The sequence below is a fragment of the Rattus norvegicus genome, chromosome 1 (assembly GCF_036323735.1).
Source record: "Rattus norvegicus strain BN/NHsdMcwi chromosome 1, GRCr8, whole genome shotgun sequence".
Classification (NCBI taxonomy): Eukaryota; Metazoa; Chordata; class Mammalia; order Rodentia; family Muridae; genus Rattus; species Rattus norvegicus.
This window is the reverse complement of record NC_086019.1, coordinates 185494315-185511364: the sequence shown is the minus strand read 5'-3', so window position 1 is coordinate 185511364 and position 17050 is coordinate 185494315. Positions and strand designations below refer to the sequence as shown.

At 44.8% G+C, this 17050-nt stretch overlaps 1 protein-coding gene and 1 long non-coding RNA gene across 2 annotated transcripts in view; one reads left to right on the top strand and one right to left on the bottom strand.

Moving 5' to 3' along the window:
• Positions 1-2664: 2664 nt before the first annotated feature.
• Positions 2665-17050, bottom strand: part of Hs3st2 (heparan sulfate-glucosamine 3-sulfotransferase 2) — a 121256-nt gene continuing 106870 nt past the window's right edge. The window contains exon 2 of the mRNA NM_181370.3: positions 2665-4021. Coding sequence (NP_852035.1) covers positions 3403-4021 — 619 coding nt within the window. The 3' untranslated portion in view covers positions 2665-3402. The remainder of the gene's footprint in view (positions 4022-17050) is intronic.
• Positions 4019-17050, top strand: part of LOC134483814 (uncharacterized) — a 27485-nt gene continuing 14453 nt past the window's right edge. Inside the window, exon 1 of the long non-coding RNA XR_010060868.1 lies at positions 4019-6213. This is a non-coding gene — a long non-coding RNA (uncharacterized LOC134483814). The remainder of the gene's footprint in view (positions 6214-17050) is intronic.

The window sequence follows — 17050 nt, the reverse complement described above, 5'->3', positions numbered from 1 at the left end:
GTGTCTCTGCCTTCATTTTGGACCTGGTTCCCTTTCTTTGGGTCACCTGCTTACCTCAGCATGCTGGGATGATAATCACCGGATGAGCGTCCTTCTAGAAACACCAGATGTCTAGCTTATTTTACTCTCCTTCAAGGCCAAAGGCCTGGAGATAAGAATCACAGAGGCCTTTTACAATGGCCTCAATGGTTCAGGATCCTCAAGGGCGTCTGAAGTCTAGTCATTATCTTAAGCCCGCAGTTGCCGCTGACTACAGGAAGAGCAGAGCCCTTGGCCCACAGAACACCTCCCAGATGAAAGAAATTACCTATCTTTGGTGTCCTGGAGCAGAGCTGATCATTCTATGCTCACCAGGTTGCCCCTCCCAAGTGATAAAGTTTTCTTTGGACCACCCTGCAGAACCAGAACTGGGCAAAAGCATCCAGACCACACCTTGACCAGGGAGGCTTAATTATGGTCTAGCTCTTGATTCCTGGTGCAATTCTTCCTCTGCTTAAACCTAAAGTTCTAGTCAGTTCCCTAAAGATAGATTTGAAGTCATGTGGTGCCTTTATCTGTTCCCCTTCCCAATGTAAATACAGACCAAAGACCTCTCTCTACTTTTTATCATTTATTCACCTTCTTAATTGGTTTGTTGGGATGGGAGGCTGAGCTGAACCTGCGGGGGCTTCTGCCTTAAAACACCTCTATAATGCCCTGAAGAACAGGTGAATGCAGAAACCCCTGGAGGATCTGTATAGCTCAATGGCTCCTAGATTATGGAGCCAGGCAGGAATCATACTGCAGCAGTTTACTTCTTTGGCACATGGTTTTCCAAGGCCCTGGTCTTTCAGCATCCACCCACACACCTACACATCCATCCATTACATGTGTGCCCTGAGACGACTGTGGGTTCCCATGAAAGAGTCTTGATCTTCAAAGAATTCATGATCTATGGTGGAAAGACATTTAAATACCTAACTGTTATCTAGTGTGATACAAGTCTGCTATGGACAAATGAAGACCAAAGATTGAGCAGCTGTCAGCAGAGGGAGGTGACCTTACAAATGCCAAGCAAGTACATTTGAATGAATTCTTACTGGGGTCTTGGTTTTTGAATGAGACAGAGATGTGGGGGAGGAAGAAGAGCAAGCATTCCGCAGCAAAGGAGAGGGTGCGAGCCAGAGGGTGGGGACTTAAAAAGGGCACAGGAAGTACGTGATTCTGAGTGTTGAACAGGATAGGAACAAAGCCGAAGATGAGCCAGACGATGGGAGTCGGAGTCATGTTGGGTGTCATGTTGGATGGACTGGACACCATCCTTAGAGTCTGGGACATTCAAGGCAAGGCTGGGGACTACCTACATGGGCCAAGCAGATCATGCTGTCAAGGAAGGGAGAGCCAAGTGGTAGCTAGGAAGCTCAGGAGTGCAGGGCCATATCCAAAAGTGGTCATCAATCTCATGTCAGAATATAGGCATTCTGTAGGCAAGTCTTTCTCTCTTCCTTCCTTCCTTCCTTCCTTCCTTCCTTCCTTCCTTCCTTCCTTCCTTTCTTCCTTCCTTCTTTTCCTTCTCTTCTCTTCTCTTCTTTTTTTTGAAAAGAAAAGCTGAAACCCTACATTTTTGAGACAAATACCTTCAGTTCGTAACCACTGACCGCTATTTCAAAGCTTCATTCTGGCCAAGCAGAAAATACATATCTGATGCTCCCTCAGTCCTTGGGTCTTCAGTTTGGCATTTTAAATTGAAAGTATCTAAGCAGAGATATTACCAAACCAAAATCATGTTTCAGAGAAGAAGCTGGGCCCGTAGCACATGACTCCAATCCAAGATACTTAGGAGGCTGAGGCTGGAGGACCCTAAATTCAAGATTAGGTTAAGCAACTTAGTAAGACCCTATTCAAAATTAAATATAGGGGGAAGGGAGATAGCAGAGTCAGTAAAGCTTCTTAAGTAAGCTTGAGTACTTGTGTTTGGTCCCCAGCACCCAAGGTAAAAGCTCAACATAGTATCCTGTGTTTGCAGTCCTTGTACTGGGGAAACAGACACAGGCAGATGCCATGGCTCAGTCACCCAGCTAAGCCTAATTGGCAAGTTCCAGACCAGTAAGAGCCTCTGCCTCAAAACAAAACAAAACAAAACAACAACAAAACCACAACAACGACCAAACAGGTAGATAATGTACCTGAGAAACAATATCACAGTTGGTAAGCCTGAGGCTAGTCTCAAAAGGCAGTGTGGCTGGCCTGTTGGATGAATGACACCTGAGACTGACCTTTGTCCTCCACGTGCATGTGCACACATGTGCTTCTACACAAACATGCCTACTCCCCTCCGTGTGTGTACACAAGACACTAACACAATAAGAAAACAAATGCAACCATATACCTTGGTTTTTAAACACTTGCCTAGCACGCAGTGAGGGTCTGGATCCAATGCCTAGTGCGGAAGATAGAGACATACAATAAACACGTGCCTTGCGGATCCCCGTGTAATCTTTCTGTACCAGTTTCTTACAGCCAGAAGCCACCATCCCCCATGGAGACCCTGCCTTCTCCCGACACAGTCTTCACACCCCCACCCACTTCCAGCTGTCCTCCCAAGTCCTCCACATCCCCGACTGCTCCTTACACTGGGATTCACAGAACAAGTTGAAGGCCCGGCTCAGACAGAAACACTCAGTGTGAAGGACACGAGAAAGCCATATTTATTTCACATGGACAAGCATGATCCCGTGCATGCCGAACATGAAAGCTCGCGTGAAGAAAGTACCCGTAACAGCAGAATTATGTGCTTTTTGTCCACAGGGAGTGGGGAGAGTCACTGAGTGCTTTTCAAAGACATCGTCCTCCGAGCACAGTGGACACCACAGGCTTTGAAGTCACTGGCTTATTTCATCATCCCAGAGTCCATCTCCTGGAGTGGCCAAAGAGGGGTTTGGGGCTCTGCACACTGTTAGTGAGCTGCTGTGTTCTGAGGAGGGCGGAAGGCGTTCCCCCACCCCACCGCTCAGGGCTGCTGGGGAAAATTAAGCTCGGAGGGAAGGTACATGCCACTTGGAATTACGAAGCCCACCACTGAGTGTACAGTGTTGGGATGGACTGCTGTTTTCACACAACAGCTCCATCTCCACTCAGAATATGCCCCAACACTGGGAGGTCCACTCTTCTTACAGGAATTCCCCAAGACCACTCATGGGTGGATGGGAGCAGATTCTAGAACTGGATGGGTATGCCAGAAGCAGGCAGAATTATCCTGGATTAAACAGGAACCACCAATTCTGGGTCTTTACTCAGTTTTCTGGTTCCGAGATGATCTATCATAGGGTTCAAGATGGGAAGAGGGGCTGGAGATGGGGGTCAGATTTTCTGGGAGCAAACCTTGTGGAAGAGACAACAATAGAGCCCTTGTACCCTGGAGACTCACTCCCACCGGAAGTCCTGCCCAACAGTTTCATAAAATTTAATATTATAAGGTCTATAAAATTCCCGGAGCTGGTCTATAACTTCAGGGTCGATCTGTACATGAGTTCTCCCTTTTGATTTGCCCAGGCATCGAGGCAGGAGGGTTGACTCTGGTTTTTTCAAGCAAGGGAATCCTTTGGTCTTGTTGAAGTAGAAGTGCTTGTCTGTGATGAATCTCTTGATGCCCAGGAAGTCCTGAATGCGCCCCATCTCACCAGCTGGGTCGGTGATGAGCCGCTCACCACTGACGAAGTGGATCTGGGCCAGCGGGAAGTACCGGAGCCAGCTCTCCAGGTGCAGTGCGTACATGCCGATGCGGATGGCGTTCCAAGACACATCCACCAGGCCCAGGCTGCGGTTGCGGAAGGACAAGCCCTCGAAGGTGGGGATGTCCGGCTTCTTGGAAAGCGTCTGCGTGTAGTCAGAGATGGCTCGGGTCACCGGGTTCCGCACCACCACTATCAGCTTGGTGTCTCGAGACATGTTGAAGATCCTCCGAGGGGCTTCTTGAGTGACGAAGTAGCTAGGCGTCTTCTCCAGTGTGATCTGGGTCTCCAAGGTCCTCGGCATCAGGCTCCTGGGGGGAGGGGAGGCAGAAACAACACATCAGAGAGTGTGGCTGATTTGGGGGTGCTGCTATTAGCTTCCTCCCATAGGTGACCCATGCAGGCCCCTCTCCCATTTGAGATTCTTACTTGCATATATATATATATATATATATGGAGGGAGAGAGAGAGGGAGAGTGTTATATTATAAATATAAATAAATAATATTTATTGTTAAATATATATAATTTTTATATATTTATACATATAAATTTAAAGACAGAAATAAATTAACTATCTGTCCCTATGGGTTAGAACAAATTGTTTAATCAGTAGGTCTATAAATATTAATATGCAACAAGCAATCTCCACACATTAAGCCTCCATATCCATGGGTCCTACAGCCAGAGATTCAACTGATTGTGGATCGAAAATATTTGGGGAGGCCAGGCAAGTGCGTTAGCCTGAGTTTGGGTACCCAGAATTCACGTAAAGATGGGTATCTATATGCCTCTAAATACCAACGTTCCTATGCAAATTGTGCAGAGATAGGAGTTCTGTGGAAGCTACTGACCAGCTAGCTTGGTACCTGCAGCAGAGAAACAGAAAGACTCTGCCTCAAACAAGGTGGAGGATAAGGAATGATACATGAGGCCCTCCTCTGATCTCCACCCACACACAACATTCTCTCTCTCTCTCTCTCTCTCTCTCTCTCTCTCTCTCTCTCTTTCTCTCTCTCTCTTTCTCTGTAGGAAAATTTGTATGTGCTAAATACATACAGATGCTTCTTTGTATACAGTATTGACACTGTATTATGTACTATAAACTAGTCACCTAAAGATACTAAATATGATTTGAAGATTACACAAGTGTAGGATGCGACCCAGATACTATACCATTTTCCATAAGAGACTTCAACATCCATAGAGTTTGGTATTGTGGGGACTTACACTGAGGATGGCCCTATGCTTTATAATGAAGAAAGGCCATACGGCACCTTATCTCAGGAGGGAGACTCAGGACTCTGGTAATTGTAGTTAGTGCCGGGAGAGTGAACTGTACGTGGGTGGGGAGAACTAGGCAACCAGGAATAAATGAGAATTACATTTGATTGTATAATCTTTTACGCTGCTTGAAATTTTTAATGTGTGTATTATGTATTCAAAAATACAAAGTAAGCCGTGGAGTATTATCCTGGCCAAAAATATTTCTTCAAATATATTAAAATCGTTTTTTTTTGAGGAGCAAAAGGCTTGTTTTTGCAAGAATAGCAACTGTTGTAGAAATGAGTTCTGCCATCTTCTATGGGGGGAGCCCACATCTGAATTGCATCCTTTGTGTGGGGCTGCACAAAGCACAGACTCTCCTGGCTGGAAGCAACCTCAGTCAGAGCCAAGCAATGCAAGGGTCTTACTTTTCTGGCTCTGCTTGGGACTTCAAAGGATGAAGGTAGGTACTCTGCCGTGTCCCCAGTATCTCTCCTTCCAGCCTGGATGGAGAACACCCCAGATTCCCAGTTGCTGCTTTCCCCCCTGAAGGTCCTGCTTTGTCTTTAGAGCAGTATTTCTTGTTGCTGGCTGCAGGCTTGTGAACAGCACAGGAAGATGTAACTCTTTCTTTCTTCCTTTCTGGTTCTTTCTTTGTTAGTTTGTTTCATTTACTTTCACACCTTTATTTAAATAAAGATAACCTAGGGTTCTATCTTAAACCAATTAATTAAAAATATTTTGGGCTGGGTCTGTTTTAAAGCTCATGTTTAAGGTTCACAGGGAATCAGAATGAGGCTGACAAGGAAGCAGAGTTTCCCCAGGTCTACGTCCCTCCAACAGACCACATCATCATCTCCCAAAGCACACTTCTCTGGGACACAGATTCACCATTCCCAGCCTCCTTCCTACCTTCCGTCGCCGCCGACTGTCCTCACAGCTTTCGAGCGACTACTCTGTCACCAGCTTTTCTTTTCTTTCCTCTAGAAATGCTTCCTCACAGTCAACCTTGGGCCTTGTCATCGAAACTGCCATGACTGAAATGTTTCACCCTGAGTCCCACATCCTGGATGTGTGGGACTCAAATCCATGGCAGCAACCTTAGACACACTGGGAAGAGGCTAGGCCGAGACAGTAACCGTGAACGTGAAGGCCCAGAACAACACAGTTGTCACCAGAAGCTACAAGATGGGCACAGAGCAGTGTTTCTTCACCGCATGTGTAGGGGACCAACTCAGGTAGCAATCTCACCTCCAACACTGTGGAAAGAATCACCTTCTGCTGTTTTGATGGTTTTCTGGTCATTCGTTATGGCAGCCTCAGGAAATGACAGGTTCTGTCTTTGTCTCCTTTCACCTTTAGCACAGTTCCAAACTCACTCCTGTCCTCAAGTTTACCAATGAGACTCTTGATTTCACTTTCTTCCATTTTTTTTTTGGACCCAGTGGACAATCATTCCAGCACCATCCTCATGTGTCACCTGGTCTCTCCTTCTCTAACAATGCAGTATTCCAGCTGTTTCTTCGTTTCTAATTCTGCACCCAAGCTTCTAACCAGTGCTGTTAGCCCTCAGACAGTACCAATTCTACTTTGGTTGAGTCTTCAGCCATGTCTTACCTGAACTTTACAGCACTCCCATTCTCACTGTAAGGTCCAAGCCCTGCATCTTTTACCCACTCTAAGTATGAAGCTAGTCTCCTCCACATAGGGATGATAGAGGCTCCCATATCTCAGCTTCTTCAATTTTCTTCCATTCAGTCTTGAAACTGGCCTTTATCTGAACCTTTCCCCAGGCCCTCTTGCTAGTTTCAGAGAACAAGGTGTGCTGGACTCATGGTCCACCTGTGAGAACAAGTGGACTCATTGTCCACTTGTGAGAGCAAGGTGTGCTGGGCTCATGGTCCACCTGTGAGAACAAGGTGTGCTGGACTCATGGTCAACCTGTGAGAGCAAGGTGTGCTGGACTCATGGTCCACCTGTGAGAGCAAGGTGTGCTGGACTCATGGTCCACCTGTGAGAACAAGATGTGCTGAGCCCGTGGTTCATCTGTGCCCAGCTCACTTCCTCAGTATTCTCTGAATATCCATCTGTAGGCTCCACATTTACTGTACAGGAGCTCTGATGAAACTGATATTTTTGTTTCAAGACCCAAGGTCTGTGTAAATTGCAATTGGAATTTTTAATAAGGTTATTAATATGGAATGGGTAAACTTTTAAAATGTGAGATATCAAGCCAGGTATAGTAGCATGTCTTTTATCCCAGAACTTGGAAGGCAGAGGCAAGAGGATTATGAATTTGAGGGTATCCTGGGAGACCCACCCTTTCTCAAAAGAAGAGAAAAAGAGATACAAAGCCAAATGTGTTTCAGTAGAATTCCTTGGCTGGAGTTTCTTAGACAGAATCTCATATATATTACAGTTAGATGATTAGGGGTTTATGATGAGAGTAGACACAATTGTATGTATAGGGCAGGACACTTAAATCTCCTCTAAATGGTTTCCAAACTCTGTGGGTGTTATTAATGCAAAGGTGTTCCCCAGCATAAAGACTTGGTGCTTGACTGGCCATTAAATATATTCCTTTGCAATATCCTATGGTGCGATAAGGGATACTGAGAGGAAAACAGTGGAGGTGGCATTTGCCAAGCCTTAGTAGGCCAGCAGTGAACTTATTCGCCCCCAGCGTCCACTAACATCTCCCCATTTACTAGCTTGGAAAATTCCAGTCAATTCCGGTGACCTCCAGTATCATAGTATCCCCCAATTGGACATGAACAGAGTTTCTACCATTCTAATTCCTCTTAGGCACATCAGTTGCATGACTAGAGCTAAAAAAAAAAAAGGGACCAGGTTATGGGCTGGAGAGGTGGTTCAGTGGGCTTGAGCACTTGCTGTGAAAACATGAGCATCCAAATTTGGATTCTGGTCCCCCCCAAAATAGCCAGGTGTGCTGAGCATGCGTGTAACCCCAGGACTGAGACAGGAGGATTGCTTGGACTTGCTGGCTGCCACCCTAACTCCAGGTGCAGTGAGAAGCCCCATCTCAAGGGAATGAGGGGTAGAAAGCCTGATAGAGCAGGACACCCAAGGTCCTCCCCCTAGCTTCTGCACACATACATCTACACACACACATAGGCATCCATACTTGTGTACATATGCGCGCGCGCGCGCGCACACACACACACACACACACACACACACACACACACACACACACTAGAGCCAGATTATAAGTAAATTCACAGGAGACTCGCCAAAACTTGAAGAACTCCCAAACCCACTAACCTTTCTCCTTTTCTCCAAAGAACATTCCTGATTAACCCATGTCCCTCTGCATCACTGGGACAGAGTACTAGAGCCTGTGGTGGTACTGGGTAGAGAGACTGAATATCTGTGTTCTCTGCACATGGGTGGGGACATGAGACTGCACCCTGAGGTCTACCTTTTCTCCGTATGTCACAGATGGAATGTTGCTTCACAGCTGACAGCCAGCACCTCAATGCCTCTCCCACAGCCTATGCCCAGCTCCTTTCTCTTCTACATAGCGCTGAAATAAATAAATACATAGCACCAGGAGAGTTTCTACACTTGCTGTTTGGACTGGCCCTCCATCTTTGTTTTAACTTGCTCAGTAAGGACTTTTCCCTGCAGCCAGTCACAAGTCGATCTCCCTTCTTTGGACACTCCTGCTTCAGACAAAGTCTTGGTGAGTTAAAGAGCCTGTATGTGATGGAAGTCGAGCAAATGAAGGCCTGTCTAATGTCCTAAGACTGAAAGTGGAGTGCTACTAACCAGACATGGGGTCCTGAGGAGGCCCCTGAAGTGCGTGTCAACAGCTGCTTGAGGATCTTAGCATTTCTGAGGTGCTTCTTGATTTCCTTTGGAGTTACGCACGCCCTGCCAATAAATGACTGCCTCTTAAGCGGCAGGTAGCTCCCGCTCCTTGCATCCCTCACTTTTTTTTTCTTTTTTTTTTTTTTATTAACTTGAGTATTTCTTATATACATTTCGAGTGTTATTCCCTTTCCCGGTATCCGGGCAAACATCCCCCTCCCCCCTCCCCTTCCTTATGGGTGTTCCCCTCCCAACCCTCCCCCCATTGCCGCCCTTCCCCCAACAGTCTAGTTCACTGGGGGTTCAGTCTTAGCAGGACCCAGGGCTTCCCCTTCCACTGGTGCTCTTACTAGGATATTCATTGCTACCTATGAGGTCAGAGTCCAGGGTCAGTCCATGTATAGTCTTTAGGTAGTGGCTTAGTCCCTGGAAGCTCTGGTTGCTTGGCATTGTTGTACATATGGGGTCTCGAGCCCCTTCAAGCTCTTCCAGTTCTTTCTCTGATTCCTTCAACGGGGGTCCTATTCTCAGTTCAGTGGTTTGCTGCTGGCATTCGCCTCTGTATTTGCTGTATTCTGGCTGTGTCTCTCAGGAGCAATCTACATCCGGCTCCTGTCGGTCTGCACTTCTTTGCTTCATCCATCTTGTCTAATTGGGTGGCTGTATATGTATGGGCCACATGTGGGGCAGGCTCTGAATGGGTGTTCCTTCAGTCTCTGTTTTAATCTTTGCCTCTCCCTTCCCTGCCAAGGGTATTCTTGTTCCCCTTTTAAAGAAGGAGTGAAGCGTTCACATTTTGATCATCCGTCTTGAGTTTCATTTGTTCTAGGTATCTAGGGTAATTCAAGCATTTGGGCTAATAGCCACTTATCAATGAGTGCATACCATGTATGTCTTTCTGTGATTGGGTTAGCTCACTCAGGATGATATTTTCCAGTTCCAACCATTTGCCTACGAATTTCATAAAGTCGTTGTTTTTGATAGCTGAGTAATATTCCATTGTGTAGATGTACCACATTTTCTGTATCCATTCCTCTGTTGAAGGGCATCTGGGTTCTTTCCAGCTTCTGGCTATTATAAATAAGGCTGCAATGAACATAGTGGAGCACGTGTCTTTTTTATATGTTGGGGCATCTTTTGGGTATATGCCCAAGAGAGGTATAGCTGGATCCTCAGGCAGTTCAATGTCCAATTTTCTGAGGAACCTCCAGACTGATTTCCAGAATGGTTGTACCAGTTTGCAATCCCACCAACAATGGAGGAGTGTTCCTCTTTCTCCACATCCTCGCCAGCATCTGTTGTCCCCTGAGTTTTTGATCATAGCCATTCTCACTGGTGTGAGGTGAAATCTCAGGGTTGTTTTGATTTGCATTTCCCTTATGACTAAAGATGTTGAACATTTCTTTAGGTGTTTCTCAGCCATTTGGCATTCCTCAGCTGTGAATTCTTTGTTTAGCTCTGAACCCCATTTTTTAATAGGGTTATTTGTTTCTCTGCGGTCTAACTTCTTGAGTTCTTTGTATATTTTGGATATAAGGCCTCTATCTGTTGTAGGATTGGTAAAGATCTTTTCCCAATCTGTTGGTTGCCGTTCTGTCCTAACCACAGTGTCCTTTGCCTTACAGAAGCTTTGCAGTTTTATGAGATCCCATTTGTCAATTCTTGATCTTAGAGCGTAAGCCATTGGTGTTTTGTTCAGGAAATTTTTTCCAGTGCCCATGTGTTCCAGATGCTTCCCTAGTTTTTCTTCTATTAGTTTGAGTGTGTCTGGTTTGATGTGGAGGTCCTTGATCCACTTGGACTTAAGCTTTGTACAGGGTGATAAGCATGGATCGATCTGCATTCTTCTACATCTTGACCTCCAGTTGAACCAGCACCATTTGCTGAAAATGCTATCTTTTTTCCATTGGATGGTTTTGGCTCCTTTGTCAAAAATCAAGTGACCATAGGTGTGTGGGTTCATTTCTGGGTCTTCAATTCTATTCCATTGGTCTATCTGTCTGTCTCTGTACCAATACCATGCAGTTTTTATCACTATTGCTCTGTAATACTGCTTGAGTTCAGGGATAGTGATTCCCCCTGAAGTCCTCTTATTGTTGAGGATAGCTTTAGCTATCCTGGGTTTTTTGTTATTCCAGATGAATTTGCAAATTGTTCTGTCTAACTCTTTGAAGAATTGGATTGGTATTTTGATGGGGATTGCATTGAATCTGTAGATTGCTTTTGGTAAAATGGCCATTTTTACTATATTAATCCTGCCAATCCATGAGCATGGGAGATCTTTCCATCTTCTGAGGTCTTCTTCAATTTCCTTCTTCAGTGTCTTGAAGTTCTTATTGTACAGATCTTTTACTTGCTTGGTTAAAGTCACACCGAGGTACTTTATATTATTTGGGTCTATTATGAAGGGTGTCGTTTCCCTAATTCCTTTCTCCGCTTGTTTCTCTTTTGTATAGAGGAAGGCAACTGATTTATTTGAGTTAATTTTATACCCAGCCACTTTGCTGAAGTTGTCTATCAGCTTTAGTAGTTCTCTGGTGGAACGTTTGGGATCACTTAAATATACTATCATATCATCTGCAAATAGTGATATTTTGACTTCTTCTTTTCCGATCTGTATCCCCTTGACCTCCTTTTGTTGTCTGATTGCTCTGGCTAGAACTTCAAGAACTATATTGAATAAGTAGGGAGAGAGTGGGCAGCCTTGTCTAGTCCCTGATTTTAGTGGGATTGCTTCAAGTTTCTCTCCATTTAGTTTAATGTTAGCAACTGGTTTGCTGTATATGGCTTTTACTATGTTCAGGTATGGGCCTTGAATTCCTATTCTTTCCAGGACTTTTATCATGAAGGGGTGTTGAATTTTGTCAAATGCTTTCTCAGCGTCTAATGAAATGATCATGTGGTTTTGTTCTTTCAGTTTGTTTATATAATGGATCACGTTGATGCTTTTCCGTATATTAAACCATCCCTGCATGCCTGGGATGAAGCCTACTTGGTCATGGTGGATGATTGTTTTGATGTGCTCTTGGATTCGGTTTGCCAGAATTTTGTTGAGTATTTTTGCGTCGATATTCATAAGGGAAATTGGTCTGAAGTTCTCTTTTTTTGTTGTGTCTTTGTGTGGTTTAGGTATAAGAGTAATTGTGGCTTCATAGAAGGTATTCGGTAGTGATCCATCTGTTTCAATTTTGTGGAATAGTTTGGATAATATTGGTATTAGGTCTTCTATGAAGGTTTGATAGAATTCTGCACTAAACCCGTCTGGACCTGGGCTCTTTTTGGTTGGGAGACCTTTAATGACTGCTTCTATTTCCTTAGGAGTTATGGGGTTGTTTAACTGGTTTATCTGTTCCTGATTTAACTTCGGTACCTGGTATCTGTCTAGGAAATTGTCCATTTCCTGAAGATTTTCAAGTTTTGTTGAATATAGGTTTTTATAGTAAGATCTGATGATTTTTTGAATTTCCTCTGAATCTGTTGTTATGTCTCCCTTTTCATTTCTGATTTTGTTAATTTGGACACATTCTCTGTGTCCTCTCGTTAGTCTGGCTAAGGGTTTATCTATCTTGTTGATTTTCTCAAAGAACCAACATTTGGTTCTGTTGATTCTTTCTATGGTCCTTTTTGTTTCTACTTGGTTGATTTCAGCTCTGAGTTTGATTATTTCCTGCCTTCTACTCCTCCTGGGTGTATTTGCTTCTTTTTGTTCTAGAGCTTTTAGGTGTGCTGTCAAGCTGCTGACATATGCTCTTTCTTGTTTCTTTCTGCAGGCACTCAGCGCTATGAGTTTTCCTCTTAGCACAGCTTTCATTGTGTCCCATAAGTTTGGGTATGTTGTACCTTCATTTTCATTAAATTCTAAAAAGTTTTTAATTTCTTTCTTTATTTCTTCCTTGACCAGGTTATCATTGAGTAGAGCATTGTTCAATTTCCACGTATATGTGGGCATTCTTCCTTGATTGTTATTGAAGACCAGTTTTAGGCCGTGGTGGTCCGATAGCACGCATGGGATTATTTCTATCTTTCTGAACCTGTTGAGGCCCGTTTTTTGACCAATTATATGGTCAATTTTGGAGAAAGTACCATGAGGAGCTGAGAAGAAGGTATATCCTTTTGCTTTAGGATAGAATGTTCTATAAATATCTGTTAAGTCCATTTGGCTCATGACTTCTCTTAGTCTGTCTACATCTCTGTTTAATTTCTGTTTCCATGATCTGTCCATTGATGAGAGTGGGGTGTTGAAATCTCCCACTATTATTGTGTGAGGTGCAATGTGTGTTTTGAGCTTTAGTAAGGTTTCTTTTACATATGTAGGTGCCCTTGTATTTGGGGCATAGATATTTAGGATTGAGAGTTCATCTTGGTGGATTTTTCCTTTGATGAATATGAAGTGTCCTTCCTTATCTTTTTTGATGACTTTTAGTTGAAAATTGATTTTATTTGATATTAGAATGGCTACTCCAGCTTGCTTCTTCTGACCATTTGCTTGGAAAATTGTTTTCCAGCCTTTCACTTTGAGGTAATGTCTGTCTTTGTCTCTGAGGTGTGTTTCCTGTAGGCAGCAGAATGCAGGGTCCTCGTTGCGTATCCAGTTTGTTAATTTATGTCTTTTTATTGGGGAGTTAAGGCCATTGATGTTGAAAGATATTAAGGAATAGTGATTATTGCTTCCCGTTATTTTCATATTTGGATGTGAGGTTATGTTTGTGTGCTTTCATTCTCTTTGTTTTGTTGCCAAGACGATTAGTTTCTTGCTTCTTCTAGGGTATAGCTTGCCTCCTTATGTTGGGCTTTACCATTTATTATCCTTTGTAGTGCTGGATTTGTAGAAAGATATTGTGTAAATTTGGTTTTGTCATGGAATATCTTGGTTTCTCCATCTATGTTAATTGAGAGTTTTGCAGGATACAGTAACCTGGGCTGGCATTTGTGTTCTCTTAGGGTCTGTATGACATCAGTCCAGGATCTTCTGGCCTTCATAGTTTCTGGCGAGAAGTCTGGTGTGATTCTGATAGGTCTGCCTTTATATGTTACTTGACCTTTTTCCCTTACTGCTTTTAATATTCTTTCTTTATTTTGTGCGTTTGGTGTTTTGACTATTATGTGATGGGAGGTGTTTCTTTTCTGGTCCAATCTATTTGGAGTTCTGTAGGCTTCTTGTATGCCTATGGGTATCTCTTTTTTTAGGTTAGGGAAGTTTTCTTCTATGATTTTGTTGAAGATATTTACTGGTCCTTTGAGCTGGGAGTCTTCACTCTCTTCTATACCTATTATCCTTAGGTTTGATCTTCTCATTGAGTCCTGGATTTCCTGTATGTTTTGGACCAGTAGCTTTTTCCACTTTACATTATCTTTGACAGTTGAGTCAATGATTTCTATGGAATCTTCTGCTTCATCTCTTGTATTCTGTTGGTGATGCTTGTATCTACGGCTCCTTGTCTCTTCCTTTGGTTTTCTATATCCAGGGTTGTTTCCATGTGTTCTTTCTTGATTGCTTCTATTTCCATTTTTAATTCCTTCAACTGTTTGATTGTGTTTTCCTGGAATTCTTTCAGGGATTTTTGCGATTCCTCTCTGTAGGCTTCTACTTCTTCTCTAAGGGAGTTCTTCACGTCTTTCTTGAAGTCCTCCAGCATCATGATCAAATAGGATTTTGAAACTAGATCTTGTTTTTCTGGTGTGTTTGGACATTCCATGTTTGTTTTGGTGGGAGAATTGGGCTCCGATGATGCCATGTAGTCTTGGTTTCTGTTGCTTGGGTTCCTGCGCTTGCCTCTCGCCATCAGATTATCTCTAGTGTTACTTTGTTCTGCTATTTCTGACAGTGGCTAGACTGTCCTATAAGCCTGTGTGTCAGGAGTGCTGTAGACCTGTTTTCCTCTCTTTCAGTCAGTTATGGGGACAGAGTGTTCTGCTTTCGGGTGTGTAGTTTTTCCTCTCTACGGGTCTTCACCTGTTCCTGTGGGCCTGTGTCTTGAGTTCACCAGGCGGGGTGCTGCCCAAGGGCTCTCTGCGGCGGCAGCAACCAGGAAGACCTGTGCCGCTCCTTCCGGGAGCTTCAGTGCACCAGGGTTCCAGATGGCCTTTGGTGTTTTCCTCTGGCGTCCGAGATGTATGTACAGAGAGCAGTCTCTTCTGGTTTCCCAGGCTTGTCTGCCTCTCTGAAGGTTCAGCTCTCCCTCCCACGGGATTTGGGTGCAGAGAACTGTTTATCCGGTCTGTTTCCTTCTGGTTCTGGTGGTGTCTCAGGCACAGGGGTCCTGCCGCTCCTGGGCCCTCCCACACGGGAGCCCAGAGGCCTTATACAGTTTTCTCTTGGGCCAGGGATGTGGGCAGGGGTGGGCAGTGTTGGTGGTCTCTTCTGCTCTGCAGCCTCAGGAGTGCCCACCTGACCAGGCGGTGAGGTCTCTTTCCCACAGGGTCTGGGAGCAGAGAGCTGCTGCGGGCCGGGATCCGCGGGCGTGGGACCTCCGGCAAACACAGGAAGTGCCCGGTCCTAGATGAACTCTGCCTCTGTGTGTCCCGATCTCACCAGGCAGCTCTCTTGCAGCAGACAAGTTGGTCTTACCTGTGGTCCCGAGGCTCAAGTTTGCTCTCGGGGTGCTGCCCAAGGGCTCTCTGCGGCGGCAGCAACCAGGAAGCATCCCTCACTTTTGCTATCTGCCTCCCCTTCGTCCTTTCTGTCGAAGCTACACCTACTCTTCTCATGATAAGCCCCATGAAGGAGGGCCAGGGTGCAGCACATGTGAATGCTCCATCAGGGTCTGCTCACAAAGCATGGCATGTGTCCTACATCTCTACCAATATGTATTTAAGATTTGTTTGTTTATATGTGTGTATATGTATCTGTGTGTGTGAGAGAGAGAGAGGGAGAGAGAGGAGGAGGGGGAGAGAGATTGAGAGTACATGTGGTTTTCCTGAGTATCATTTTTTACAATGCCCATGGAGTTCAGTAGAGAGCATTGGATCCTCTGGAACTTGAGTGACAGATGGTTGTGAACCCTTACATGGGCGCTGGTTGGACCTGGGTTCTCTGGAAAAGCATCCAGTGCTCTCAGCTGCTGAGCTGTCTCTCCAGCCCCTCTCTATCTATTTGAGTTTTAATGGAATCAACAAGCCCTCGAATACAGGCATGCTCTGAGTTCCTCAGCCTCTCTCAAATTCCTGACTTTTTCCAGTCTATTCTGGACCCTCCCAATCGACTACACAATCATCCTGAATGATCTACGTCCTCCCCAGTCTTTGGTCATCACCTAGGGGGTGATTCGTAAGTGGTAATGGAAGCTATAACTTTAGCTTCCCTGTGTTCTAACATGCCAGTGTCTGCCTGCCTGCCGACCAAACACTTCAATTCCCCATTTTCCTTCTCAAATTGTAATTGCTGTACAGACAGAAAAATAAAACAACAAAAAATGTCTGTCTTTTTTCCTTGGAACATTTGCCTTCCTAACCTTCCCAAGTCCTTGTCCTCCTTGCCTGGTTGCAGGGCACTCCTGCTGTAGTTTACTCTCTGATGTGCATGCTTCTACTAGCTTCAACCCGTTCTGCCACCAGGGAAACTCTCTAAAGCCAATCCAATCAATGCAAGCCTCAGCGACTCCTTAGAATAAAGCTGGCATTCCGTGGAATATGAGTTCCCTGCCCACCTTTCTAGAATCAATCCCCATCACTCCTGGCAACCTGACGCTCGTGCCACACTAAACATAAAACCTGCTCTCCAGACACAAGTGTTTCTTCATGTTTGTTTTTCCTTCACTGAGTTTACTTCTTGTGGGTCCATGTGCATCTGTGGGTGCACACGCTTGCATGTGGAGGCCAGGGGTCGACCTCAGATGTCACTCCTCATGCATTGGTCCACCTTGGTTCTTTGAAGCCAAGTCTCTCATTGGTTTGGAATGTTCAGATTCAGATAGACTGGTGGCCTTCGGGCCCAAGGGATCCACCCGCCTTAGCCTCTATGCAGAGATCACACGAATGTTCACACTGTTCAGCTTTCTATGTAGATTCCAAGGCTGAAACTCCTCTTGCTCGTGTGTCAAGCACTTGGCTGGCCCAGTGGTCTTCACACTTCTGTATTCTTAACTTCTCAAGCCTTGACACTGGCTCTTTTTATTTTCTCGCTTGTTCTGATGACTGCTTCCTCATCTTCACAAACCCAAACTGAAGTCACACATCCCTGGCCCTTCCCTATCGTCTCCTAGTGTTTTATATTTATCCGCACCATCCTTTCTTTTGGTAATT